Source organism: Microtus ochrogaster, chromosome 1 (assembly GCF_000317375.1).
Source record: "Microtus ochrogaster isolate Prairie Vole_2 chromosome 1, MicOch1.0, whole genome shotgun sequence".
NCBI lineage: Eukaryota > Metazoa > Chordata > Mammalia > Rodentia > Cricetidae > Microtus > Microtus ochrogaster.
In genome coordinates this window covers 37,079,695-37,091,497 of record NC_022009.1, presented here as the reverse complement: position 1 = coordinate 37,091,497, position 11,803 = coordinate 37,079,695, and the positions used below count along the sequence as shown (strand labels likewise).

Below are 11,803 nucleotides of genomic sequence, written 5' to 3'. Positions count from 1 at the left end.
CTTCCTTTCTTTCTAGATTAATCTTAGCTATAATTTTTTTGTTTTAAGCTGACATTCACAGTGTTAAGATCTCAGTTTATTATAGTAAAACATACTTTTGAATAGAAATAGTTTATTCCTTGGCCATGGTGGTGTACTCCATCAATCCTAACAACTAGGGAGGCAGGGGCAGGAGAATATCTGTGAATTTGAGACCAGCTTGGTCAGGACAGCCAGAGCTGTTACAGAAAAACATAGAAAACCAAAAACCTGTCTTGAAAAAAAAAGTTATTCGACTGGAGAGATGGCTCAGTGGTTAAGAGCACTGGCTGCTCTTAACCTAAGCCAAGAGGTCATAAGTTCGATTCCCAGCACCCATCTGTTATGAGATCTGATGCCCCTTCGGTTGTGCAGGCATACACGCATAAATACATAAATATTTCAAAAGAAAGAAAGAAATAGGTTAATCCATAGTGTTATGGTCATGCTGTAGCCAGACTCCTTAGGTAATGAGTTGTATATCTAAACTATAATTATTGGTCAGTTGAGTGACCAAGTTTAGAGATAGTGGAGGCTGAGATAATGCCAAGTAACTTGCCAGTTGACTTTTAAAGGTAAGTCTGATTTTCTTGTACTGTTTTAAGGCCTTGGTTTTAAGTTTGCACTTGTCAATGTTTCTTTGTGTCACAATGTGTCACAATGACACATATGTGATGAATTCGTGTGTTTGGAATATATCTTTTTACATCCTGAAGAGACTATTGGGTTTATTTACTTTCCACTGAACACTGAGAATACTAAATGTTACTTTAGTCATAACTTCTGTATTATTGATGAGACTAAGGATGTTAGCTCAGCACATAACAAAGAATGGCTTTAGGGGGCTAGAAAGATGACTCTGGTTAAGAACACTGAATGGTCTTCCAGAGGACCTGAGTTTGATTGCCAGCACCCACGTGGTATAACTGTCTATTCTTCAGGTTCAGAGCCATCTGATGCCCTCTTCTGTCTTCCACAGGTATCAGGCACACACATGGTAGATAGGCATACATGCAGACAGAACACGATACACTAAAAACATTTCTCCATATATTTATCATAGGAGAGGTGATAGTACCAAGGCCATGCCATGTTCTTTTGAGTCACCATAAAAAAGTCTTGTCTGTATATGTAGGGAAAAGAAATTTGGAAATGAAACAGAAAGGAAAAACTGAATACATAGATTAAGTTTAAATAGTTTTATTTCAACAAAGAAAATCGCTGGATATGGTGACTCTGGTACTTCAAAGGCAGCCCAATGTCTATGAATTCAAGGCTAGCCATTGCTACAGAAAGAGACCCTGTCTCCAAGAATTAAAAAAAAAAAAGAGAGATTAAACACAAACTACTATTATATTTCATTGAATCTGAGGTGCACATCTTTATTTTATTTATCATCTCAAACTAAGGTAAGTCTTAAAGTTGATGGCATGGTGTTTATAATTTGTAGTTTTGTTTTCATTGTTTTATTAGGGGAGTGTAATATGAAAATAAAAATCTAAATAAGAACTATACTTAGAGAAACTTATACTATCAGCTTATTTTAAGTGAATCATATCAGGAAGTTTTCACAGAGATATTAATTTGAATTGTATTGTTCACATTCATTGAATGTGCAGTTAAGATGTTAAGTATATAATCCCAGCACTTGGGAGGCAGAGGCAGGTGGATCTCTGTGAGTTAGAGACCAGCCTGGTCTACAGAGCTAGTTCCAGGGCAGGCTCCAAAGCCACAGAGAAACCCTGTCTCGAAAAAAAAAAAAAAAAAAAAACAAAAAAAAAAAGATGTTAAGTATAGGTCGTATGTTTTGCTATAGGTGGGAAACAAGTCCACGTGGAAAGTGTCAGGACGTGGAAGCTAAAAGAAAAGTCCTTTTCTTTAATTTAGGCATTCCCAGTATGTTCTTTGCTTGTAGTACTCTAAAAACAAATTTACTATAATCCAGTAAGAATTATGTAGAAAATTATTTTACAAGATGAAGATCATATTGGAAACTGTTATTCTATCTTAGGTATATTCTGTACGTGTTTTAACTGGAACAAGTTACTTTGAAACCTAACTCTTTACAGTGGGCCTCTATTCCCATACTTTAGATCAGAACATCTCAGACAATAGCAGTTAATAAGGACTGGCTTTAAGCTGGGTAGTGGTGGTGCACACCTTTAATTGCAGCACTCAGGAGGCAGAGGTGAGCAGATCTCTGAGAAAAGTATACATTGAAGTAAAAAGTTAGGTATGTGCCAGGTAGTGGTGGTGCATACCTTTAATCCCAGTACCCCGGAGGCAGAGACAGGCAGATCTCTGAGTTTGAGACCAGAGTGAGTTATTTCCAGGACAGGCTCCAAGACAACATAGAGAAACTCTGTCAGGGGTGGGGGATGCTATTTGAGAGAGAATTTGCACATTAAATATACTGTATAAGGAGAAAAGACAATAGTTAAATGTGGTTTGGGGATTTAGGAGAACACCAGATCTTATAGATGATTGTTAGCCATTATGTGGTTTCTGGGAATTGAACTCAGGACTTCTAAGAGAGCAGCCAATGTTCTTAACCTTTGAGCCATCTCTCCAGCCCTCAGAGTTTTATGTTCTTGTTTTTTTGAGACAGGGTTTCTCTGTAGCTTTGGAGCCTGTCCTGGAACTAGCTCTTGTAGACCAGGCTGACCTCAAACTCACAGAGATCCCCCTGCCTCTGCCTCCCAAGTGCTGGGATTAAAGGCGTGTGCTACCACTGCCCAGCCTGGAGTTTTATATTTTTAATTAGTGTTTGTCATTTTTAAATAAGCAAGTCTTTAGATAAGGCCTACACTCCTTTCAAAAATTAGTACAAGATAGATAACAAGTTCTATTACTCTATTGACTGCCTTTTTAAGACTTTGGGTACTTTTATGTTGACTAGGTAGTGTTGTTTTCTTAGTATTGCATTCAGGCTGGGGAGATGGATTGGTGGGTAGAGGCGGCTTGCTGCTAGTTTGATCCCTTGGTAGGAGAGGACCAACTCCTAAAAGCTGTCATCTGACCTCCAAATGTGAGCCATCACACATATATTCCCTCTCCCACACATACTAAATGGAGAACAGAAACAGAACTCCATAAAAAGAATGGATTTCTTTTAAAACTTTATTGTAGGGTCAGAGGTAGAGTGCTTATCTGGCATGCTAGCGTAGAAAGACCCTGGCTTCAATCCCTAGCATCAATAGGAAGGAGGGGCAAATAGAGCTTTGCCACAAAGCTTCAATTATTACTTTCACATGTGGTGATGAGTTTCAAACTTACTCCATGAAATCTTGTATCGTGTACTATAAAAAAGTGTCATCAAAACTGAACACAGGATTCCTGGCCTGTTCTAATGAAGATTAGCACTGTTGTGAGTGGAACCAGAGTGCGCATTATGTTGAAAATGCTGTGGTTGTGCCAATTGTGCGTAGCTGGGAGCTTTCTCTACCCTTTTTTGAATGACTGGACTTTAGAATTGACTGGTAAAATATGGAAAACAGCCAGGTGATGGTGGCACACACCTCTAATCCCATCACTCGGGAGGCGGAGACAGGTGCATCTCTGTGAGTATGAAGCCAGCCTGGTCTGTAACACGAGTTCCAGAACAGGCTCCCAAAGCTACAGAGAAACTCTTGAAAAACAGACCAACAAAGGCAAAGAGTAACTTGCTATTTAGTAGCAAAGAATAGTAATATTTGGATATTTTTGATGCAGGGCTGCTTGGGGAGAGGGGTGATTTGAAAGAAATAATTATTGATGTACATCAGGGCAAATCCTGGCCTTACTGAATTCTGGGAAGGTAGGAGATTATTTTCCCCTACCTAGGAATTGTGTATATAATAGTATCGTGGTTAATGTGATGTTTTGATAGGACACAAGTCTCCACAAAGCCTGTAGAGTTAGATTACTAAACCTTAAAATAACTAGTTTTTGCTTTTGAACGTTTAAAATTTACTAGCATGAGCTTTTTGAGTGTTGATTTTTTTTTTTTAATCTAAAAGTGGAACTGTCTCACTTAAGTTCTTTTGCCAGCTACCCAAAACAAGAGAAATCTCTGTTTTAGAAATAAGCCCTTATCAGGCCTTCATTCACCACACTGAACACTGCCTCTTAGTGTTTAAAATGTCTTCACCATACTTAAGTTTTTAAATTTTTTCAGTAGATTAAAAATAAAACGCAGTTATTACTCTTTAAACTATTTTGAAACTCCCTGCCCAGAGTGTTTCTTTATGAAGATACACTCTTAAATAAGTTGGATTGTTAGGGCAGTTTCTAACCAACTGTACCTAATTGGGCATTCACTTGTGGACCTCTTTGTGCCAACTAAAGAAAAATTGAGCTGCTTTACTCCTCTGCCTTCCCACCCAGAAACCGTGTCAGCATGGTTGCCTGGCTACCTGCTCATGAAGGACTTGATTAATAACAAATTGGCAATTTTACGAGCCACTTCCATGATCTCCAAAGAAACCAAAATACAAACACAATATTTAATCTTGCCAACCGAAGACGATGTGACTGCGTGAAGTGAGTATGCTTTTTTGAACTGTTTACAGTAATTGGGGCATTAACTTACTGATAATTCCATAGGTTCAAGGGCTCTGCTGAAGTCTAGCTGTCTGAGTGTATTTGGATCTTGATGAATGGTGACTTAAGTAACTCCCCATACCTCAAGATGCAAATATATATCTGCTAATCTGTAAGTTAAAGCCTAATTTATTATTAAAAGGAAAACTAAGGGAAGATTCAAAAGCATACTCGCTGCAATGAGAGTAGAGGACCAGATTTTAAAACAACTAAATTTATATCTAAACCATGGGAAGGCAATTTTGGGGGCATGTGGATTTTTGTGATTTGTTGTCTTTTTTTTTTAACCACATCTACAAATAATCCAGTATAGATCCATGAAGTCTATAAAATACTAAGGGTCCAAAAATTTTAAGATCAAATTACAATACAGTGGATTGCCCTAAAAAAGACAGTGCTTTTTTTTTAGGTGATTTTAAAATGCATTCAAAGGGGTATGATTAAAAAAATTGATTGTCCCCTTAGTAATATGATAATTCAGTCCTTACATTTTGACTGATAGTGAGTGATATATTCCCAGAACTTTCTGGCTTTCTAAGACTTGTGTTCTATGATAACATACACTACCTTTGTGTGGGGGGCAGGTAACAGACAGGGTCTCACACATAGCCCAGGGTGTCCTAAATCTCAAATAGGTAGCCTCCACTGGCCTTGAATCTAAGTAGTCCTCTTACCTCAGGCTCCCAAGTGTTGGGATTATAGGCATGAATCACACACCTACCAACATACATTGTTTGAGAATGTTTTTTCTTACAGCACTCTTAAAATCCCTGTGCTCAGGTTCACATACCTGCACACAGGTAAGAATGGAGACTACTGGTGTCTGTTGATAAGTTCTGATGTTTGTTTACTCTGAGATGTAGAACATTAAACAGTAATGCCTCTGTCTTTCAGGTGCCCTCCGATTTAAGAGAAAAATCATTGGATTAAAAGATGAATTTTATAACCGCTACATAATGAAAAGTTTTTTATTTGAACCTGTAGTCAAAGCGTTTCTCAACAATGGATCTCGTTACAATCTGATGAATTCCGCCATAATAGAAATGTTTGAATTTATTAGAGTGGTAGGTCCTGTCTTCTTATATTAGGATTTTGGTTTTAATTTGAGAAACATGAGTATTCTGTCTTTTGTCTTGAGAATGTGGAGATTTTTCTTTAAGAACAATGCTACTGGTCTAGAGAGATGGCTCAGAGGTTAAGAGTAATGGCTGCTCTTCCAGAGATACTAAGTTCCATTGCCAGCAACCACATGGTGGCTCACAGCCATCTATAATAAGATCTGGTGCCCTCTTCTGGCTTATAGGCATATATGCGGGCACAACACTGTATGTATACTTAAAAAAAGAAGAACCATGCTACCAAAATCCTAAAATTAATTCAATTCAGATCAATTAAAAAAATTGTGCGCAAGTATCTGGCATTTTTTAAGAGCTGAGATAAATATGTTGGGTGTGGTGACTCTGTAATCCTAGTACTCAGACCCTGTCTCAAACCAAAAAAAGAATAATGATAAGATATACAGAACTTCAAATGTTTATCATTTTCATTCTAAAATATATCCTCTATGGGTAGTATTTTATGTTACTGCACAACTTCCACTGAAGTTTACTGTAGACTTTTTCTGTTTTTTAGTATGTTTTTGAGATTAGGGAGGGCCTTGCTCTACAGTTCAGGCTGACCTCAATCTCATAACCATTCTCCTGCCTCAGGCCTTATAAGTGCTGTGATTACAGCTGTGTGTCATTGTGTCCAGTCTTGGTGAGCCAGAATCACTAGAATAGGGCTTGGACATACACTTTGGGAACACCTATTAACAATTCCGAGATACACCAAAAGACTATTGAAGGAGCCAGTATAGTATACTATTGTTTTTACTGTTTGATTATTTTTTAAATTATATGGTAACTTTATGTAATTAAATTTTTGTGAATCTTAGGAATTACAACAGTAATGCTTCATTTTATCTTGTTAAAGTGGTTTTTTTTTTATTTCATTATAATTCTTTCCTGTAGGAAGATATAAAATCATTAACTGCCCATGTAATTGAAAATTATTGGAAAGCACTAGAAGATGTAGATTATGTGCAAACTTTTAAAGGATTAAAATTGAGGTTTGAACAACAAAGAGAAAGGCAAGACAACCCTAAACTTGACAGGTAAGTTACTACATGCTTGAATATGTTCTTCATTTGGCAGTAGATGTGTGTGAACATTTTCTTGATTCTTGGCAGTATTTGATTTGGCCTTTGAAAGAAGAGAAGACATGCACAAAAATTTTGAGGAGTGAAGGACTTTCCATTGTCCTTTTCTTCAACACTTTTATTTTATGCATACATGTGTCACCACATACATGTACACCATTATGGGGAGGTGGGAATAATTGTCTCACGACAACTTACAGGAGCTGATTCTCTTCCATCATGTGGGTTCTGGGGCTCAATACTTGGCAGAACACACCTTTACTCTGGCAACCCTGTACTAGTTTTGCTTGTTTGCTTCTGAAAGTGTAGTTGAATTATAAGAAGATTTTAGATACCAAAATAAACTGATACAGCAGTGAGGTTTCATATGGTCAGAATATTATCTCAATTGGTTTTTTATGTATAGATTATTTAAAATATCATCCATGTACCTTCCTAAATAACTGGATTCACACTTGTAGTATGGGTTGTTGGGGGGGGAGTTCCTCCCCATTTCTTCCTTCCTTCCTTCCTTCCTTCCTTCCTTCCTTCCTTCCTTCCTTTCTTTCTTTCTTTCTTTCTTTCTTTCTTTTTTTTTTCAAAACAGGGTTTCTCTATGTAACAGTTCTGGAACTTGGTTTGTAGACTAGGCTGTCCTTAAACCCACAGATCTGCCTGCCTCTGCTTCTGCCTTCTGGAATTAAAAGCGTCCACCAACACCTCCCAACTCCATTAATTTCTTAATATATATACGGTTTGTCTGCATGTATATCTTTGTACCTACTTGGTGCATGCCTGATAGCCACTGAGGACAGAAGAGGGTGTTGGATCCCATGGGACTGGAGATACAAATGGTTGTGAGCTGCTGTTGTATGAACGAATACAGATTCTAACTACTGTGCTATCTCTAGCCTTTGTAGTATGGATTATAATTACTTAACTCTCGAGGTTAACAAGTATAATAATTGAGCTATAACAGTCATAAAAATAGGAAATTTGATTCTACTAGATTTGATAGGGTCTGTCTTATAATTGTGTATTTGTTCCCATGTGGTTTGGTATTTGGTTTGGTGGTGTCAGGGAATTAGGCCTAGTACCTTGTTTACCTCAGTCCCTTACAACCTTCCATTTTCTCATAGCATGCGGTCCATCTTGAGGAATCATCGATATCGACGAGATGCCAGAACACTAGAAGATGAAGAAGAGATGTGGTTCAACACAGATGAAGATGACATGGAAGATGGAGAGGCTGTGGTGTCTCCATCTGACAAAACTAAGAATGATGATGATATCATGGATCCAATAAGTAAATTCATGGAAAGGAAGAAATGTATGTTGAAACAGTGGGCAAGGGAAAATCCAGGTCTTTTCTTTACTTCTTGAGAAAATGATTAGTATCTACCCAGTATACAATGACAGTTCCAAAGTCTACAGGACATGGCTGAATTGATGACTATGTGAAGTAGTTTGGTGGAAGATACAAATACTAAATGTGATACCAAAGGTCATACTTCTGCATTGTAAAATTTGCTGCATTTCCAGGACAGCCACCAAATCTACAGAGAAACCTTGTCTCGAAAAAACAAAACAACAGAAAAAATGCTGCATAATCGCAATTAATACTTGGCTAGGCTTCACTCATAGATTGGAACAGAGTTGCTCCTATGCAAAAAAAAAAAAAAATCTGGTTAATGATCTTTTAGTGTCACTTTGTTTGGAGGAATTCAGAAAAAAATGAATGACAACTATTTTACGCTCTCCTTTTTAGTGAAAGAAAGTGAAGAAAAGGAGGTGCTTCTGAAAACTAATCTTTCTGGACGACAGAGCCCAAGTTTCAAACTTTCGCTGTCCAGTGGGACAAAGACTAACCTCAGCAGCCAGTCATCGGCAGCAAGCCTGCCTGGCTCTCCAGGGTCACCTGGATCCCCAGGCTCTCCAGGCTCTCCTGGATCCGTCCCTAAGAGTACATCTCAGACGGCAGCTATTACCACAAAGGTACACTTCTCACTTTCCACATGCCCCTCTCTACTGTGCTTTAGGGTTTCTCAGGGTCAGTGTGTCTGGGTTTTAGCTCTGGTTCTCTTTTCTATAGCTAGCTAAATGCTGTAAACTGGGTGAGACTTCATTACAACCACTACCTGAACTCACCTCATGTGTCCAATGCAAAATTTAGTCTTTGGTGTTTTTCACTTGTGAACTGTAACTTTATTACCTTTCCCAATTAAAGCCCATGTGAAAACTTGGGAAGGGAAGCAAGTTTTTTTGTTTTTTAGTTTTATTTTGTTTTCTTTACTATAACTATCCATTATCACTAACATTTCATATAAGGAATAAAATTTTGATACAAAATATGTAGACGACATCTCACTGTTTTGTCCCCTTTTTTTCAGGCTGGCCTCAATCTCAACAGAGATTCACCTGCCTCTGTATCCTGAGTGCTGGGATTAAAGGCATGTGCCACCATTGCCTGGTTCTTAGACAATATCTCTTTTTAAGAAAAACATTTATTTTGGTGGCATTTGCTACTTCAGCATGCCTTCCCCCAACACAGATAAAAGTAATAGCTATTAGAACAAACTAATTAAGACAGGCATAATGCCAAGCTAATTCTAAATATGTTTGTGCCAGGCAATGGTGGTGCATGCCTTTAATCCCGGCACTTGGAAGGCAGAGGCAGACATGAGTTCAAGGCCAGCCTGATCTGCAAAGCAAGTTACAGGACAGCCAGAGCTATTACACAGAGAAACCCTGTCTCAAAAAAAAAAATAAAGTGTAAAACACATGTTTGTGTGTGTGTGTGTGTGTGTGTGTGTGTGTGTGTGTGTGTGTGTGTGTGTGTATCACAGCATGTATGGGGGGTCAGAACACAAGTTGCAGAAATCAGCTCTCCCAGCATGCATGGGACCCAGGGATCAGGGATCAAGCTTAGGTCAGAAAGCCCTCTGTATGTAGCACAATTACAAACCCAGGGAAAGAAATTGGGGTTCAACCTAAAGGTCAGAAAAGGAAAACAGCCAGCCACTGGCTCTACCTCAATCTGAAATAGCTATCCTGTCTCAAGGAATCTCAGAATGAGACTGTGTCTGAGGACTGTCTCCTCTTTCTTATATTCCTTTCTAGGGCTGAGATTAAAGGCATGCACCACTGCCACCCAATTTCTATAGCAAACTAGTATAGCTACTGGGATTAACGGTGTGTGTCACCACTGCTCGGTCTTTCAGACCGAGCAGTGGGACTGTTTTACTATCTGATCTTCAGGCAAGCTTATTTATTAAAAAACAAATGAAATATCACTACATCCCCTTAACTTGCTGTGCCATCTCACTGGTCTCATCTCATCTGACCCTGGCGGGAGATCCCTCAGGGCTAAGGGTGAGTCAAAGATGTTGAAATGCAGCATGCGCCCAGAGCAAAACACTATGAATTTTCATAGGCATTCAAGTTGTATGGTAGTAACTTATGGCAGAAAAGCAGGCTAAAAAGAAAATCCAGAAGAGAGAAGGACAGAGAGATAGTAGAACTATTTTCCTATCTGCCTTCATTTTGAGTGATCTGTCTTCTGCACCATTTTATATTATATTTTGAAGTAAATTTGAGCCAGACATTGTAGTGCAGGCTGATAATCCTAGCTACTTTAGAAACTGAGAAAGGAAAATTGCTAGTTCAGGGCCTGCCTGGGCAACTTAAGTAATACCCTGGCTCAAAAAATAAAAATGAAGGTTGAGTAGGTAGTAGTAGTATAGAACCCTTGGTTTGAGATGTTTGAAGCCCTAGATTCAATATCGAGCATCACTTTTAAAAAATGAAATTTTATACAGTTAGGCCATTTTTTGGTAGTATTTTGTTTCCTGGGTGCTTTTCTAGTAGTATATATTTTTTTGCTGTTTTAATTTTTAGGAGCTTAAAACAACCTTCCAAAAATATGAACATTTAAAATACATATAAAAATAATTAATGAATTTCAATATCCTGCCATTACACTTACACTTTTTCTGTGCTTAACACAGGTATTTTTAAATGCAGTATTTTGTTTGTTTGTTTTTTCTTTTAAATAACCCTTATTTCTGAACAGGGAGGACTTGTGGGTCTGGTAGATTATCCCGATGATGATGAAGATGATGATGAGGATGAAGACAAAGAAGACACGCTACCGTTGTCAAAGAAAGCAAAATTTGAGTCCTAATAATAGCAACTGCCTGTGATCAGTACCTGTTGACAAAACTGGTTCTTACCCCTCCCCCCTACAACATCCACATCAAAGCGCAGTGGTCTCTTGTGAGTGACTGACACAAATCAGCAGCACACTGGACTTCTGCTCATCAAGTGCCAATTCAATGGAGCAGGAGGAGGGGGATGCTGTGCAGTTAGGGGAAGACATAAGCCTGTGAGCTCTCCAGCTTGGACCACACATTGCCCTTTTCTCAGGGAAGGAAATGGAAATAAAAAGCCAACAGGGCAGGGGTTTTGTCAGTGGAACTCTGGATTTACTGGTCGGTTGCTACAATCAAAACTTGCTTTCTTGGACCATGTTTGAGACTTAGAAGAATGGGTCTTTCTGCCATAGTTCCTCACTAGTAAAGAATGCCAGCAGTTTCTTTGTATAAAGAGACCTGCCTTTAAAATCGTACATTCTGAACATTTTAGTCAGGCTACAACAGGTTTGGAAAACCTCTGTGGGGGAGGGGCAAAATAAAGTATCCTCTTTTTTTTTTTTTTAATCTGTTCCCTTTGCCCTTCAAACTGCAGATTTTTTTTTTTAAGGTGGGGATTTGTCCCTACTTGATTAAAGATTGAGTGGAATTCTAGATGTGGTCATTTGTGTCATACTTTTTGTTTCAGTTTGTTTTGTTTTTCTCCCCTGAGTGTATGATTAGTTGTTGAATATATATATTTGGGACCATTAAAACATTTTTGATGTAATATAGCCTAACGTGCTGGCACCTGCTTTACATGTGTAATTTGTGTTCTACATCACAGTTCTTAATTTGTTTAGAGTTTTATGAAAGATGGTATAGTTTTTATTGA

The 11,803-nt window shown here is 38.2% G+C and overlaps 1 protein-coding gene across 2 annotated transcripts in view; it reads left to right on the top strand.

The window, feature by feature from the left end:
- Positions 1–11,583, top strand: part of Ppp4r3a (protein phosphatase 4 regulatory subunit 3A) — a 42,441-nt gene extending 30,858 nt beyond the window's left edge. For both annotated transcript variants that reach the window (XM_005343457.2, XM_005343458.2), the window contains exons 11-15: positions 5,494–5,663; positions 6,612–6,754; positions 7,918–8,108; positions 8,547–8,773; positions 10,851–11,583. In XM_005343457.2, coding sequence (XP_005343514.1) covers positions 5,494–5,663; positions 6,612–6,754; positions 7,918–8,108; positions 8,547–8,773; positions 10,851–10,961 — 842 coding nt within the window. In that variant the 3' untranslated portion in view covers positions 10,962–11,583. The remainder of the gene's footprint in view (positions 1–5,493; positions 5,664–6,611; positions 6,755–7,917; positions 8,109–8,546; positions 8,774–10,850) is intronic.
- The last annotated feature ends 220 nt before the right edge of the window (positions 11,584–11,803 follow it).